This window comes from Salvia splendens, chromosome 8, assembly GCF_004379255.2.
Source record: "Salvia splendens isolate huo1 chromosome 8, SspV2, whole genome shotgun sequence".
Taxonomy (NCBI): Eukaryota; Viridiplantae; Streptophyta; class Magnoliopsida; order Lamiales; family Lamiaceae; genus Salvia; species Salvia splendens.
Genome location: NC_056039.1, coordinates 22,936,994 through 22,949,497, shown reverse-complemented (window position 1 = coordinate 22,949,497; position 12,504 = coordinate 22,936,994). Strand labels below are relative to the sequence as shown.

At 36.7% G+C, this 12,504-nt stretch overlaps 2 protein-coding genes across 3 annotated transcripts; both read left to right on the top strand.

Annotated features, from left to right (window-relative positions):
- Positions 1–242: 242 nt before the first annotated feature.
- LOC121745325 (probable protein phosphatase 2C 38) lies at positions 243–3,119 on the top strand. Of its 2 annotated transcripts, none has more exons than XM_042139186.1 (5): positions 243–393; positions 562–987; positions 1,408–1,775; positions 1,909–2,145; positions 2,538–3,119. In XM_042139186.1, the coding sequence occupies exons 2-5, from the start codon at positions 648–650 to the stop codon at positions 2,754–2,756; spliced, it is 1,164 nt and encodes a 387-aa protein (XP_041995120.1). In that variant the 5' UTR covers positions 243–393; positions 562–647; the 3' UTR covers positions 2,757–3,119. The 2 variants fall into 2 exon arrangements, with proteins under 2 accessions (XP_041995120.1, XP_041995121.1); XM_042139187.1 differs by having other exon boundaries at positions 251–393; positions 603–987.
- Positions 3,120–8,865: 5,746 nt separating this feature from the next.
- On the top strand, positions 8,866–11,973 carry LOC121743008 (leucine aminopeptidase-like). Its single transcript, XM_042136180.1, has 4 exons — positions 8,866–9,967; positions 10,517–10,750; positions 10,859–11,185; positions 11,388–11,973. Exons 1-4 carry the CDS (start codon positions 8,987–8,989, stop codon positions 11,682–11,684), a joined length of 1,839 nt encoding a protein of 612 aa, XP_041992114.1. The 5' UTR covers positions 8,866–8,986; the 3' UTR covers positions 11,685–11,973.
- Positions 11,974–12,504: the final 531 nt, after the last annotated feature.

Below are 12,504 nucleotides of genomic sequence, written 5' to 3'. Positions count from 1 at the left end.
ATAAGTTAAAAGATATTCTTAATAAAAATCTCCAGACACAATTGCTTTATTGACTCTTTGGCTGAAATGGGAAAAGTGTCGAGGGGAATATAATGCAAAATATTTGGCTGCAAAGTAAAATATCCTTATTAAGAAGGTGCGGAGTGAAATTAAGTTGATTTCAAAGGTGGAAGGGGCAATTTAATAAATTGCGTAGAATATTTTTTGACAAAAACCAAACTACAAATTTAATCTCTCTCTAGCTTTGTCTCTCTTGATCTATCCCTTTTCCACATTATTATTATTATTATTATTATTATTATTGCAAAAACTAAGGCACAGACTTTTGCCCTTTTATTCTTCAAGGGCGAAATATTGGGCATCCAATTCAATCTCGAAAGCCTCTGATTCAAGGTATAATTCTGCAATTTTGATTATAATTTAGCTTTTAAAATGTGGTTGTACGCCGTGGGCTACATTTATATTTGTTCAATGCAACCAAATTATTTGTTGTTTTGCTTAGGTTTTGGGAGGAAACTTAGTGATTATATTTTGAAATAATTTTGTTTGGATTGAATACAGATTGGTGATTGATTGTGTGAATTTGTTGTGGAATGCAATAGCTATGTTGTTAAATTAGGAAAAAATATTGTATTATGACGTGAGCTATGGTGAGTCCTACATGGAAGAAGCTGGTGTGTTGGAGGCCGTTTGTGGAGAAGGAAGGAGAGAACAGCAGCAACGGAGGAGGAGGAGGAGGAGGCGGCTCCAGCGGCCTTGCTGATAGCTTGTGGTGGCAAAAGGATTTTGGGTACCATCACTATGGCGAATTCTCTATGGCTGTTATTCAAGCTAATGTTATTCTAGAAGATCAAAGCCAGCTTGAGTCGGGGCCAATGAGTTCCACTGAGTCAGGTCCTTATGGTACATTCGTTGGAGTTTATGACGGCCATGGTGGTCCTGAGACTGCACGCTTTATAAGAGACCGTCTATTTCAAAATTTGAAGAGTACGTTTTGTTGTCTCGCTTTTCCATGTTTCCCTCAAATCTATTCTCCGAATGTGTTTTAGGAATGGTCTAATCTTAGTATAAGATGCCTTGCCTTGTTGTAGTCAAGATTATTCTTTAGTACTATCAGATTAGGAAATGATGAGAATTTTGCATTTGGGATAATGTTTCCAATCTACTTCAAATGGATGCTGGGATAACTCTTACTTTTACTAGTAGATTAGTGTCTGAGAAGCTTGTCTATGATTAGAACAAAGATATGTGAATGGAAATGTTCTTTACTATGATCTCATATAATTCTTCATGTCGTGTCTCATCATTTAGCATATTGATATTCGACATACAATCTAGTAGCTTTTGGAAATCATAGTCATGCTAATTCCTATGTTTATTACTCACTTGACAGCTTTTGTAATGCAGAATTCACAGCAGAAAATCGGGATATGTCAGCTGATGTTATAAAAAATGCTTTTATCACAACAGAGGAGGAATTTCTTTCTTTGGTTAGGAAGCAATGGGACATTATGCCAAAAATGGCGTCTGTGGGGTCGTGTTGTTTGGTGGGCATCATATGCGGAGGACGGATGTACATTGCAAATGCAGGAGATTCTAGGGCAGTCTTGGGGCGATTGTCTAAGGCTGAACGAGAAGTCAAAGCGATTCAATTATCAACTGAACATAACGCAAATTTGGCATCTGTTCGTGATGAATTACATACGTTGCATCCAGACGATCCCGACATTGTTGTCTTGAAGCATAATGTTTGGCGTGTCAAGGGCATCATTCAGGTGAAATTCAAGTTCAATCATCAGCCGTAACTACTAAAAATTGGTTACGATCAAAGCATATATGAAAGTGAGCAAGACTGCTCATGTAACATATCTTGCATTTCTAACGCACATAGTTAGTTCCTCCTCTCAGGTGTCAAGATCAATTGGTGATGCATACTTGAAGAAATCGGAGTTCAATAAACCACCTTTGCTGCCGAAATTCAGGCTGCCGGAACCATTTGAGAAACCGTTGCTTTTGGCTGAACCATCAATCCTCATTCAGGAACTTCTCCCTCAGGATGAATTTATCATATTTGCTTCTGATGGGCTATGGGAACACCTTAGCAATCAAGAAGCAGTCGACATTGTCAACTCCTCGCCACGAAATGTAAGATTCCTATAATCCTTGAGCTTTCTATTTGTCTATCTGAACAATGCGCCGATTTTATGAAATATGTAGAGCAAAAGTGTCGTATCATAATAGCAGTGACGTGCCAGAAAGATTTGTTGTATATTTCTTCAAAATTTTGTATTTTCTTTCAAGGATTTCTTTTATGGTTTATAAGTTAGATAAATCTAACATGTTCACTGAAAATGATTGACACGGTTTCTGCAACTCCTTCGGTTATTTTCATGTATGAAGTGGGGGCTTCAGCCCATCCTTGATTCAGATACGAACTACGTGAATAAAAACCTGGTCCTCGTTACCCTAATCTTTGGTAATTACTTATTTTATCATCAAATTTTATGCTCACAGAGAAGATCCTCTGTTTCCTGCAGGGAATCGCAAGAAAACTAGTCAAAGCCGCGTTGCAGGAAGCAGCAAAGAAAAGGGAAATGAGATATTCGGACTTGAAGAGAATTGACCGTGGAGTGAGGAGGCATTTCCACGACGACATCACTGTTATAGTTCTCTTTCTAGACTCCAATTTAATCAGCAGCAGCAACTCCCATAGAGGCACAATTCTCTCAGTAAAAGCTAATGGAAGTAACACCTAGCACGGCATTGGCTTCTCAAGAAGACACGAAACTTGAGCTCGACGACTAACTTGGGTTGAGCAGAAAAGGGGAAGAAGATATGCAAAGAGTGTGTAAGTTGGTCAGTTGGCCTTTCTCTATCCTCAAACTTGATATAAATGTTGATGATTATGCCAGGAAGATGCATAGGGAAGAAGATGATCAGTCACTGTCAAGAATATTTTACTTAGCTGACTGGCATATGAAACAAGATGAAATTCGGAAATAATTTTTTTTGGAATAATTAAGTTTAATCATCATACAGATTTCTGCTTCTTTTGATCTATCTTTTTCTTGTTGACGTGTAAAAAATTCAATTTTGGTTTAAAGAAACAGATTCCATCACGTATTTGTTGAAAATCGTATGTCGTTTGAGTAGAATGATCTATTGCTTTATTGTATAATAATAGATTCTAGATGATTATGTGTCGAGGAAATCTTTATACTGTCATTTTCAAATTTTGTTTGTAAACTGTGATAGTTCATGGTTGTGTTTCAATAGCTGCGGCTCATGTCACGTCTAATTACTTTACAAGAAAAACATCCTAAATTTACCCAATTGTGTACTTGATTAGTTCAATATAACGTGTTGATAAGTTTACTTTGACCACCTATATTTATTTATGCTCTCTTCCGTCCCATAAAAATATATGCACTTTTTGTTATCATCTGTTCCATAAAAATATAATATATCCATTTATGGAAAGTTATCTCAATTTATTATCCATATACATTAAGTTATTTACAATTTGTACCATCAATAAACACTAATAATAATATAGATTCCATTATCTACTAAGGTGGTGTTCGGTTTACAAGATAAAATAGTATCAAGATATAATCTAGGATTGAGTTGTGAGATTATATTAGTCATAGAACGTTAGCTATGATTAATTATTCCATGATTATCCATCTAGGATTGAGTTGTGAGATTCAATCTCATAAACCAAACACACTTCAATTTAATTCAGGTTACAATCTTGCAAAACGAACACCCCCTAACAATACTTTAACTATCTTTCCTCTCATCTCTCTTACTTTATCAATATCTTAATTCCCATGTCATATCATATGCCCATATTTTTATAGGACGGATGGAGTATAAGATTTTCATATACTCCCTCCATCCCCAAAAAATAAAGTCATTTAGGACGAAACAAGAATTAATATATAATTGGTAAAATAAGATAAATGAAGAGAAAGATAGTTAAAATAGTGATAGTGGATAATGAGAACCACATTACAATTAATGTTTAATGGTGATGAGCTCTAGTGATATAAGTTGTAAATAAATTAATATATGGATAATGAGTTTGAGACAATTTTTTTATAAATATCAGTGAGATATTTTTATGAAATGGATGAAAAAGGAAGTGCCTTATTTTTATGGACACGAGAGTATTTCAAAATCCATTTGCAGCATAGGATAAAATATCCAAATTTTAACTTCAATTTATTAGCTTGGATCCTTATTTCCAACAATAAAGTAAACAGTAGATTTCTTCACGTCTTTGTCCATTGCATATTCTTTTTAAGAAAATCAATAAAAATTCTTCGATCATTCATGTGAAGACTCGACCGTATTACAGAATTAATTACGCTTCATCGTCCATATCCATTGCATACTCGTCTCCAAATGTATCGACTTTCGACACATACATAAATAAGATATTTTGGCATCTACATTTAATATTCATTTCATGTTTAGCTAAAAAAAAATTAAAATTAATCACTTATAGTAAGATAATTAAATGAAAAGTCAATCACTTATGGTGGGGAACGGAAACAATAGTAGTAACTGACGAGAAATTTAGCCCTCGCACTCATGGGTATTGTAGAAGAAAATCAACAAAATTTTGATCTAATTATTGCAATCAATAAATTTTACTCATGTTTGCTGGTCTTACTATAAAAGGACACGTTTGGTAAACTTAAAAAAAAATCATGTCTAGTTTTACAATATGGGGTAAATCAAATCATTAATTAGTGATGGTAGTCTCTGCCTCATTTCCCTCTACAGGAACGAACTGCAAAGCAAAAACAGTAAAATTTGATCCAATTTTTTTATAATCAACTAGCTAACATATTGGTTAACTGTATTCTAAAAATGAAAACAAATTAATACATCATTGCTTATCAAATTAATGTCACCTTTGATCGAGATGCATACCTTTAAATGAAATTTGCAGTTTAACACCCAATCATATGGAGTACATAAATACAACCAAATATTTGAACTATCACAAAACTAAGATTAAATGGTTAGTCATAAATTTTTTTCTCATTTAAAATATGTATAGCTCATTCAGTATATTCATGTTAAAAACCATGTTATCCATATGCATATTGACTGCATTTTCCACAACCTTATAATACAAAATTAATCAAAATTTGTACTCAAAATAAGAATATACATCAGATCACAGTATTTATATACTTCATAGCAATATTAGATCATCAAGAAAATAGAATAAAAATAAAATAAAATATGTTACAGATCTTTGAAGCACCAACAAACTTGTCTTCCTGTGCTCTAAATCTTATTAATGCAAATTCATTAGCTGCTACTTAGTATTCATAGTTTCCTGCAAATTATATGCTTATACTCTACAAATTGCTTCAATCTGGAGAGCCTTACTGATATACACTGGGCCAGTTTTGGAATAAAAACCTCTTTCATCCAAAGTTGATTTCTAAAACTCACCATCATTTGAACAACATTTTCAGTTACATCACTTTAAAATTGATAAGAGATTTGCAAGAATCAAAGTAGTAATGAAATGAAGCAATTAACTCTGCTTTGCTAATTCCAGTTGTCATCTAACCATATCAACTATCTCTAACTTCCCTTGTTCATTCCTTAACTGGAAATCCATTGTGCTGTAACAGCCCCCCTCAAGATGGACTATATATTGTGGCAAAGTTCATCTTCTCCAATATACTTCAAAGAGCATTAGTTGACAATGGTTTGGCGAAGATGTCGGCTAGCTGCAGATTGTTCTTGATATGCATAGGCTTGATCACTTCATCAAAAAACTTTTCACGCACCATATGACAATCTATCTCAATGTGTTTAGTTCTTTCATGAATGACCAAATTTGAGCTGGTATAGACAACCGCTTGATTGTCACATTACAAAGGAACTGCTTTCTCCATTTAGATATCAAATCTTCCAGAAAAGCTTTTCTCCGCGCCACTTCACAACAACAACAAGAAGTTTGTGCAATAGCCCTATATTTAGCCTCTGCGGATGATCTAGATATCGTATGTTGTTTCTTTGACCTCCAAGATAACAATGATGTTCCCAGAAACAAGCAAAACCTCCGCATTAAAAAAAATGAAGACTTACTGGAAAACATCAGCCCATAACCGAGTTATCCCTACAAATACCTCAACACCTTCTCAGCGGCTATCATACGATCTTCACAAGGGTTTGCCAGATATTGGCTAAGTTTATGTACATCAAATGTTATATTCTGGCCTTAATCTTCCAATTAATCTTCTATAGTTTGTTGGCTCGGCAATAGGTTCTCCTGCATTTTGTTATAGCTGATTTAGTGCTTCCATTGGTATAGATGAAGGCTTGCAGCTCAATACACCTGCATCAGATACAAGATCCATAGCATACTTCCTTTGAGAGATAAAAATTCCACTAGCTGCATCTGCTACTTCTGCTACAGTTGCAACAACTGCCATACAACTGCTATTCTTGCCACTCTGCTACAGCTGATACTAACTACCATGCATCTGCTACTTTGCTACAGTTGCTACTACTGCTCTGCATCTGCTACTTCTGCCCTATAGCTGCTACTCTGCTAGCTGCTACTCTGCTACAGCTACTACTACTCTACCTTGCAGCTCTAATTATGCAACAACTACAACTACTACTACCCTATAGTTTCGCCTGCTACTATTGCTGCCGATGTTTGAGGAAAAACATTTTTAAGAACTTTGTACCAAGCTGGACAATATAGATGTTCCAGCTTGAGGGGGAGCGTTAAGATTATTAGTATTTTGTCCCACATCGGTGACGTGACATAGCCTAGCTTAGTCTCTTGTATTATATATATGTGGACTGTGTTGAGTAATAAGATACACCAAATACACTACTACTTTCTCTACTATGTCTATTTACTTTTCCGCTTATATCTATATTTTACTGTTCTACAGTCTCCAAGGAAGTTCTTGAACTCATCAACTCTCTCTGGTTTACTGCTTGCTACTAATATGTCATCTACGTATATCACAATACCAAAGAAGTCATCACCATATCTCTTGAAAAAGAAAGAATGGTCAGATGCTGACCAAAAACAGCCAAGCCTTGTGAAAATTTGAGGTATCATTGCCTTGATGCTTGCTTTAATCCGTATAAAGACTTGGTCAATTTGCATACAAGACCAGGTTGTGGTGTGCACTCCTCAACAAGAAGCCCTAGTGGCAATGACCATCCATAAACAGCAAGGCAAGCATAACTTTCACAGTAGTTAACTTTGGTATCCATGAAATCAACGGCTTCTTGTTGAGTAGAACTCCTAGCAAAAAGTCTGGCATTTTATATCTTTCAACAGAGGCATCAGCATTAAATTTAACCTAGTTGATCCACTTGCAGTCAATAGGAATTTTACCAGGAGGAATTAGTATGGTCAATATCTAAGTATTATTCCTAATCAAAGCTTCTAGCTCTTCTTGCATTGCTTTCTTCCAATCTGGAAATTTGAAGCCTCTTTGTATCATTTTTGTTCAAGAATAGCTGACATTAGCACTATGAATTTCAGGAAAGGTGGAGATAGTTTGGGTAGAGAGAAAGGAAGAAATGAAATTGCAAACAAAGTCATAAAATTAAAGATTACTATCTATTCCATTAAAAATAAAACGTTTTCTTTTTTATATTGTCCCATTAAAAATGAAACATTTCTAAAAATATAAACAACACTCTCTCTACTTTCTCTTCTTTATTACTTTACTCTCTCTTCATTAACTCACAAACAACACTACATATAATCTCGTGCCGTAAGCCAAATGTTTCATATTTAATGGGACAGATGGAGTATCTATTTTTATGGGACAAAAGTAATACTCCCTCCATTCCAACTAAGTTGAGTTGTATTCCTTTTGGGATGTACCAATTAAATTGAGTCATTTCTCTTTTTGATAAAAAATAAAACATCCATTCACTGTTACTTTATTTCATCACTTACTTTACTCTCTCTTTATCTTTCCTATTTTATTCCTCTCTCTTATTTTTCAACACAATTTATTAATCTCCGTGTCTAAAATTTTTGACTCAATTTAATTAAGATAGAGGGAGTATCTACTTTACTTATTTTTTCTCACATTTTTCATATCTAATCTATTTTTTCTTTCCTTATCACTTACTCCACCTTATCTATTTTATCTATTTTTCTCTATTAATTTGTTAATTTCTCATTAAAATTAACACTATTATGGGGAGTGATCAATTGCTAACTCACTTTTTTGTTGCTAACTACAACTAATTTAAGACCATATGATTTTAGAAATCTAGTGGTCTAAAATTTTCCACGTGTAATTTTTATTTTTATTAATTAAATTGAAAAAAATAAAAAAAACTACCAAATTAGGGTTTTGGATGAAAATGTCAATATAGTGTTTTGAAAATATCAACACAATGCTTTGAGAATGTCAATACATTGCTTTAAGAATGACATTCTACATGTATTATATTGACATATTTTATATACTAGGTTGACATTTGTTGTTGTACGAAAAAATTGAAAATTTTCAATTTTTTTTTCATATTTTGACATCTGAACATATGCAAGTGAGATCTCGTTAGAATCCTTATGAAATTATCTTTAATTTGATTTATGTTGTGTGAAAAAATAATTTAAATCAAGAAAGTTATATGCGTTTTAAAGTTATGTGATATTTTTTAAAATTTAGATACAATTAATTTATTATAAATTGACCTTAATACCTTTATCGACTTTTTTATTAATCATATTGATATTACGAGAGACTGATGATGTAAGCCCTTTTGAATATCTAAGGAGAAAGTATAATATTTTATGGTAAGTGCGGCGTAATAAACAAACGAGTGATTCCTTATCTCGATTATCTTTATTCCCAAATTATTCTCCCTCTAATTTTTAAACCCTAATTTCACTTGGTGCGCTTTCAGCTCAAACTTCCCTTCTTCCACCGGCCAACCACTGCCGTCATTCTCACTGAAAATGGCTCCAATCGACCCCCACTCCTATGCAGACTCCTCCCACCCCCTAACCACTCACATCTCCTTCTCTTTCTACTTCGATTTCCCCTCCTCCACCATCGCCTCCTCCACCCTCCTCTCCCTCTCCGCCCCCCACTCCGGCCCCCTCACCCTCGACACCCGCTCCCTCTCCCTCTCCGCCGTCATCGACCCCGCCACCGCCGCTCCCATCCCCTTCACCCTCTCCCCTTCCCCCGACGCCGTCCTAGGCCAATCCCTCACCCTAACCCTCTCCAATCAATCCAAATTACTCATTCTCTCCAAAACGGCGCCGTCTTCCTCCGCTCTGCAGTGGCTCTCTCCGCCGCAGACCTTCAACAAGTCCTACCCCTTCGTCTTCACCCAATGCCAGGCCATCCACGCGCGATCGATCTTCCCCTGCCAGGACACCCCCGCCGCGCGGATCAAATTCGCCGCGAAATTGAACATCCCGCGCTACCTCTCCGCCGTGATGGCCGCGAAGCATGTTGATCGGCGTGATCCCGCCGCCGGAGAGTGCGGCGGCGCGTGCGATGACTCAATTTGGTGCGCCGAGGGGAGGGTGGTGGAGGAGTTCGTGATGGAGCAGCCGGTGCCGCCCTACCTGTTTGCGTTTGCGGTTGGGGAGCTAGGGTTTAGGGAGGTTGGTCCGAGGACTAAGGTGTACTCGGAGGCTGTACCTGCGGTGTTGGACGCTGCGGCTAGGGAGTTTGCGGGGTCGGAGGAGATGATCAAGGTCGGGGAGGGGCTGTTCGGGCCGTATGAGTGGGAGAGGTTCGATTTGTTGGTGTTGCCGCCGAGTTTTCCCTATGGAGGAATGGAGAATCCGAGAATGACATTTTTGACTCCCACGGTGATCAAAGGGGACGCTACGGGGGCACAGGTTGTAGCTCACGAGCTCGCTCATAGCTGGACGGGGAATTTGATTACTAATAAGAACAATGATCATTTCTGGTTGAATGAGGTGAGTTTGGTTGTTTGCTTGAACTGTATGATTGCTTATGGTTGATGTCGATAGCTTGTGATTTGTGAGCATGAATTTATTCTCCTGATAACGATGGAGTTAAATGCTGAATTGGTTCAGAATTACGAAATTTCAATACTTAACCAGCATAAATGAAGTTCGTACTATTTCTTGCAAATATTGCTTCACTGGCTTTGGTTGTTATTCCTTGACATTTTGAATGAGCTTTCTTGAATTTCTAATAAGTTCTGTAGTTTCTTTATAAGTTGTATGGAGCTAATCGTTGTATACACCTTGTTTTGGTTGTAGGTTGCGCAAGAAATTAGTAAATGTATGGGTATTAAATTCTTAATTGATTTGTAATTTGTGGAGTATTGGTTCAACTATCTTGGTTATGTGAGCCTAAGTAGAAACACTTGCTTCATTTGAGTGAGAATCGCAAAATGAAGGAAATATTGGACTTTCTCTTTTTCCAATGTGGTTCATTTTTTACTTTGATACTGGATCAATTTCTAGTGCTATGATTCATGATTGAGCTTGTGCCTGTAGGGTTTCACTACGTATGCTGAGCGGCGAATAGTTGAGGTTGTTCAAGGGAAAGAAAGGGCCATACTTAATATTGGAATTGGTTGGAGAGGACTCGTCGAGCAAATAGAGAGGTTTAAGGATCGAATGGAATTCACGAAACTGAGGACCAACCAGCAAGGGGTGGACCCAGATGATGTATATTCTGAAGTGCCTTATGAGAAGGGATTCCAGTTTCTGTGGCGCATTGAGAGACAGGTAAGCAGCTAAACATATATTTTCTTTATTTTCCACTACTTTGTGATTTTATACGTTGCGCATCTTCATTGAAAGGCTTGATTTTTATTGTTTCTAATTTATGAACAGGTTGGGAGGCCTGCATTTGATGAGTTTCTTAAAAAATATATTGCCAACTTCAAGTTCCAGTCTATTGACACCGACATGTTTCTTGACTTCTTAAAAGCAAATATTCCTGGAATTGAAGATCAAATTGATCTAAAACTATGGACTGATGGAACTGGCATACCCCCAGATGCAATGGAGCCTGCTTCTGAAATTTATACAAAGATCGTGTCGTTGGCTAACGATTTTAAGTCAGGTAAGATGCCAAACGAGGATGATGTTGCTCAATGGGGAGGACAAGAATGGGAACTTTACTTAGAAAATCTGCCTAAATCTGTCGAAGCATCACAGGTACGGTTAGAAAATCACAACTTGTGATCTATTTGTTTTAGATGTTACTTCTCAATTATGTGCTATATGTTTGATTTTCCTAGATATCCTTCTTTGCTTTCTGTTTAACTGACTTTAGTTGAATAATTCAACATCTACATCTGTTTACCATGTAGAATGCCAAATATCTGATACAAATGTTGTCATGTTGGTTGTATCACAGCTAGCAGCTCTAGACGAGCGCTATAGGCTTGCAGAATCGAAAGATTATGAGGTCAAAGTAGCATTTCTTCAGCATGCGATTGCATCTAGGTGCTCTAGTTACTACAACGAGGTTGAGAAAACTCTGAAAGAAGTTGGACGGATGAAGTATCTCCGGCCACTCTATAGAGCACTAGTCGAGGGCGCAGGAAAGGAAGAGGAGAAGATGTTTGCGAGGAGGGTTTTCTCTGAGGCTTGCGCAGGCTATCACCCTATAGCTAAGGGTGTGGTTGAGGCCATATTTGCCAAGCATTTGTAGGTTCCCCTCTGTTTAATCTAGCTGAAGAGTACCATTTCTTCTGTTTAGCCCTGTCGAATAACTCGGTCAAGATTCGTTCTGGGTTCTTTCCGACCGAACTGCATAGAATTTCCCCTTTTGTGGACTTTGCTATACATGGCAATTGTCATTTCTGTAAAATCCCCCACTTAACTTTTTCTGCACAGTAGGGATGAAATGTGGTTAGTTTTCCAAATTGCTGTATGTTTATGAAGAATATGTGTTATAATATCCACCTGGGTATAGAAATAATACGAACCATATTTTGGTATATTTGGATGCAATTTTAAGGGAGCTGAGTAAAATATAATACCAACGATGAAGCAATACACTTCTCTTTCAACCAACAGATTAAATGTTTGATATACCATCAGTCGTCATAGGGTAGATGAAATTATATTTAAAATGAAAATACATGTCAAAATGTGAGAAAAAATTTCCTAATTAAAGAATACCAAAGTGGCAATCCTATTTGGTATGTCCTACCAGTATATCTTTAACAAGTGGATGAGGTTTAAGTTGAGAGCATAATGAATCTAAGGAGGTCTCCAAGATTCTATGTGGAGATAGATGGAGTTGTTAAATGACAACCAACAACGGGCATTTAGAGAAATGAGATTTGGACATCTGATACACTTCAATATTACTTCGATACCGTCACAACTAGCTTATTGGCTTCTATACAACTTTGACTCCATAACTTGCAGTGTGAAGATGAGAAGCCATAGAGTCCACTTAAGAGGAGGACGTCTACATGACAATGAGATTCAGGAGGATGTCTACAAGGCAAATGCAATACCAT

Excerpts from the sequence above, each read along its gene's own strand:
- LOC121745325 (XM_042139186.1), top strand. The coding sequence starts at position 648 with ATGGTGAGTCCTACATGGAAGAAGCTGGTGTGTTGGAGGCCGTTTGTG. Across the intron at positions 988-1,407 it reads TCTATTTCAAAATTTGAAGA|AATTCACAGCAGAAAATCGG; the intron begins GTACGTTTTGTT and ends TTTGTAATGCAG. Across the intron at positions 2,146-2,537 it reads TCAACTCCTCGCCACGAAAT|GGAATCGCAAGAAAACTAGT; the intron begins GTAAGATTCCTA and ends TGTTTCCTGCAG.
- LOC121743008 (XM_042136180.1), top strand. The coding sequence starts at position 8,987 with ATGGCTCCAATCGACCCCCACTCCTATGCAGACTCCTCCCACCCCCTA. Across the intron at positions 9,968-10,516 it reads ATCATTTCTGGTTGAATGAG|GGTTTCACTACGTATGCTGA; the intron begins GTGAGTTTGGTT and ends TTGTGCCTGTAG. Across the intron at positions 10,751-10,858 it reads TGTGGCGCATTGAGAGACAG|GTTGGGAGGCCTGCATTTGA; the intron begins GTAAGCAGCTAA and ends ATTTATGAACAG.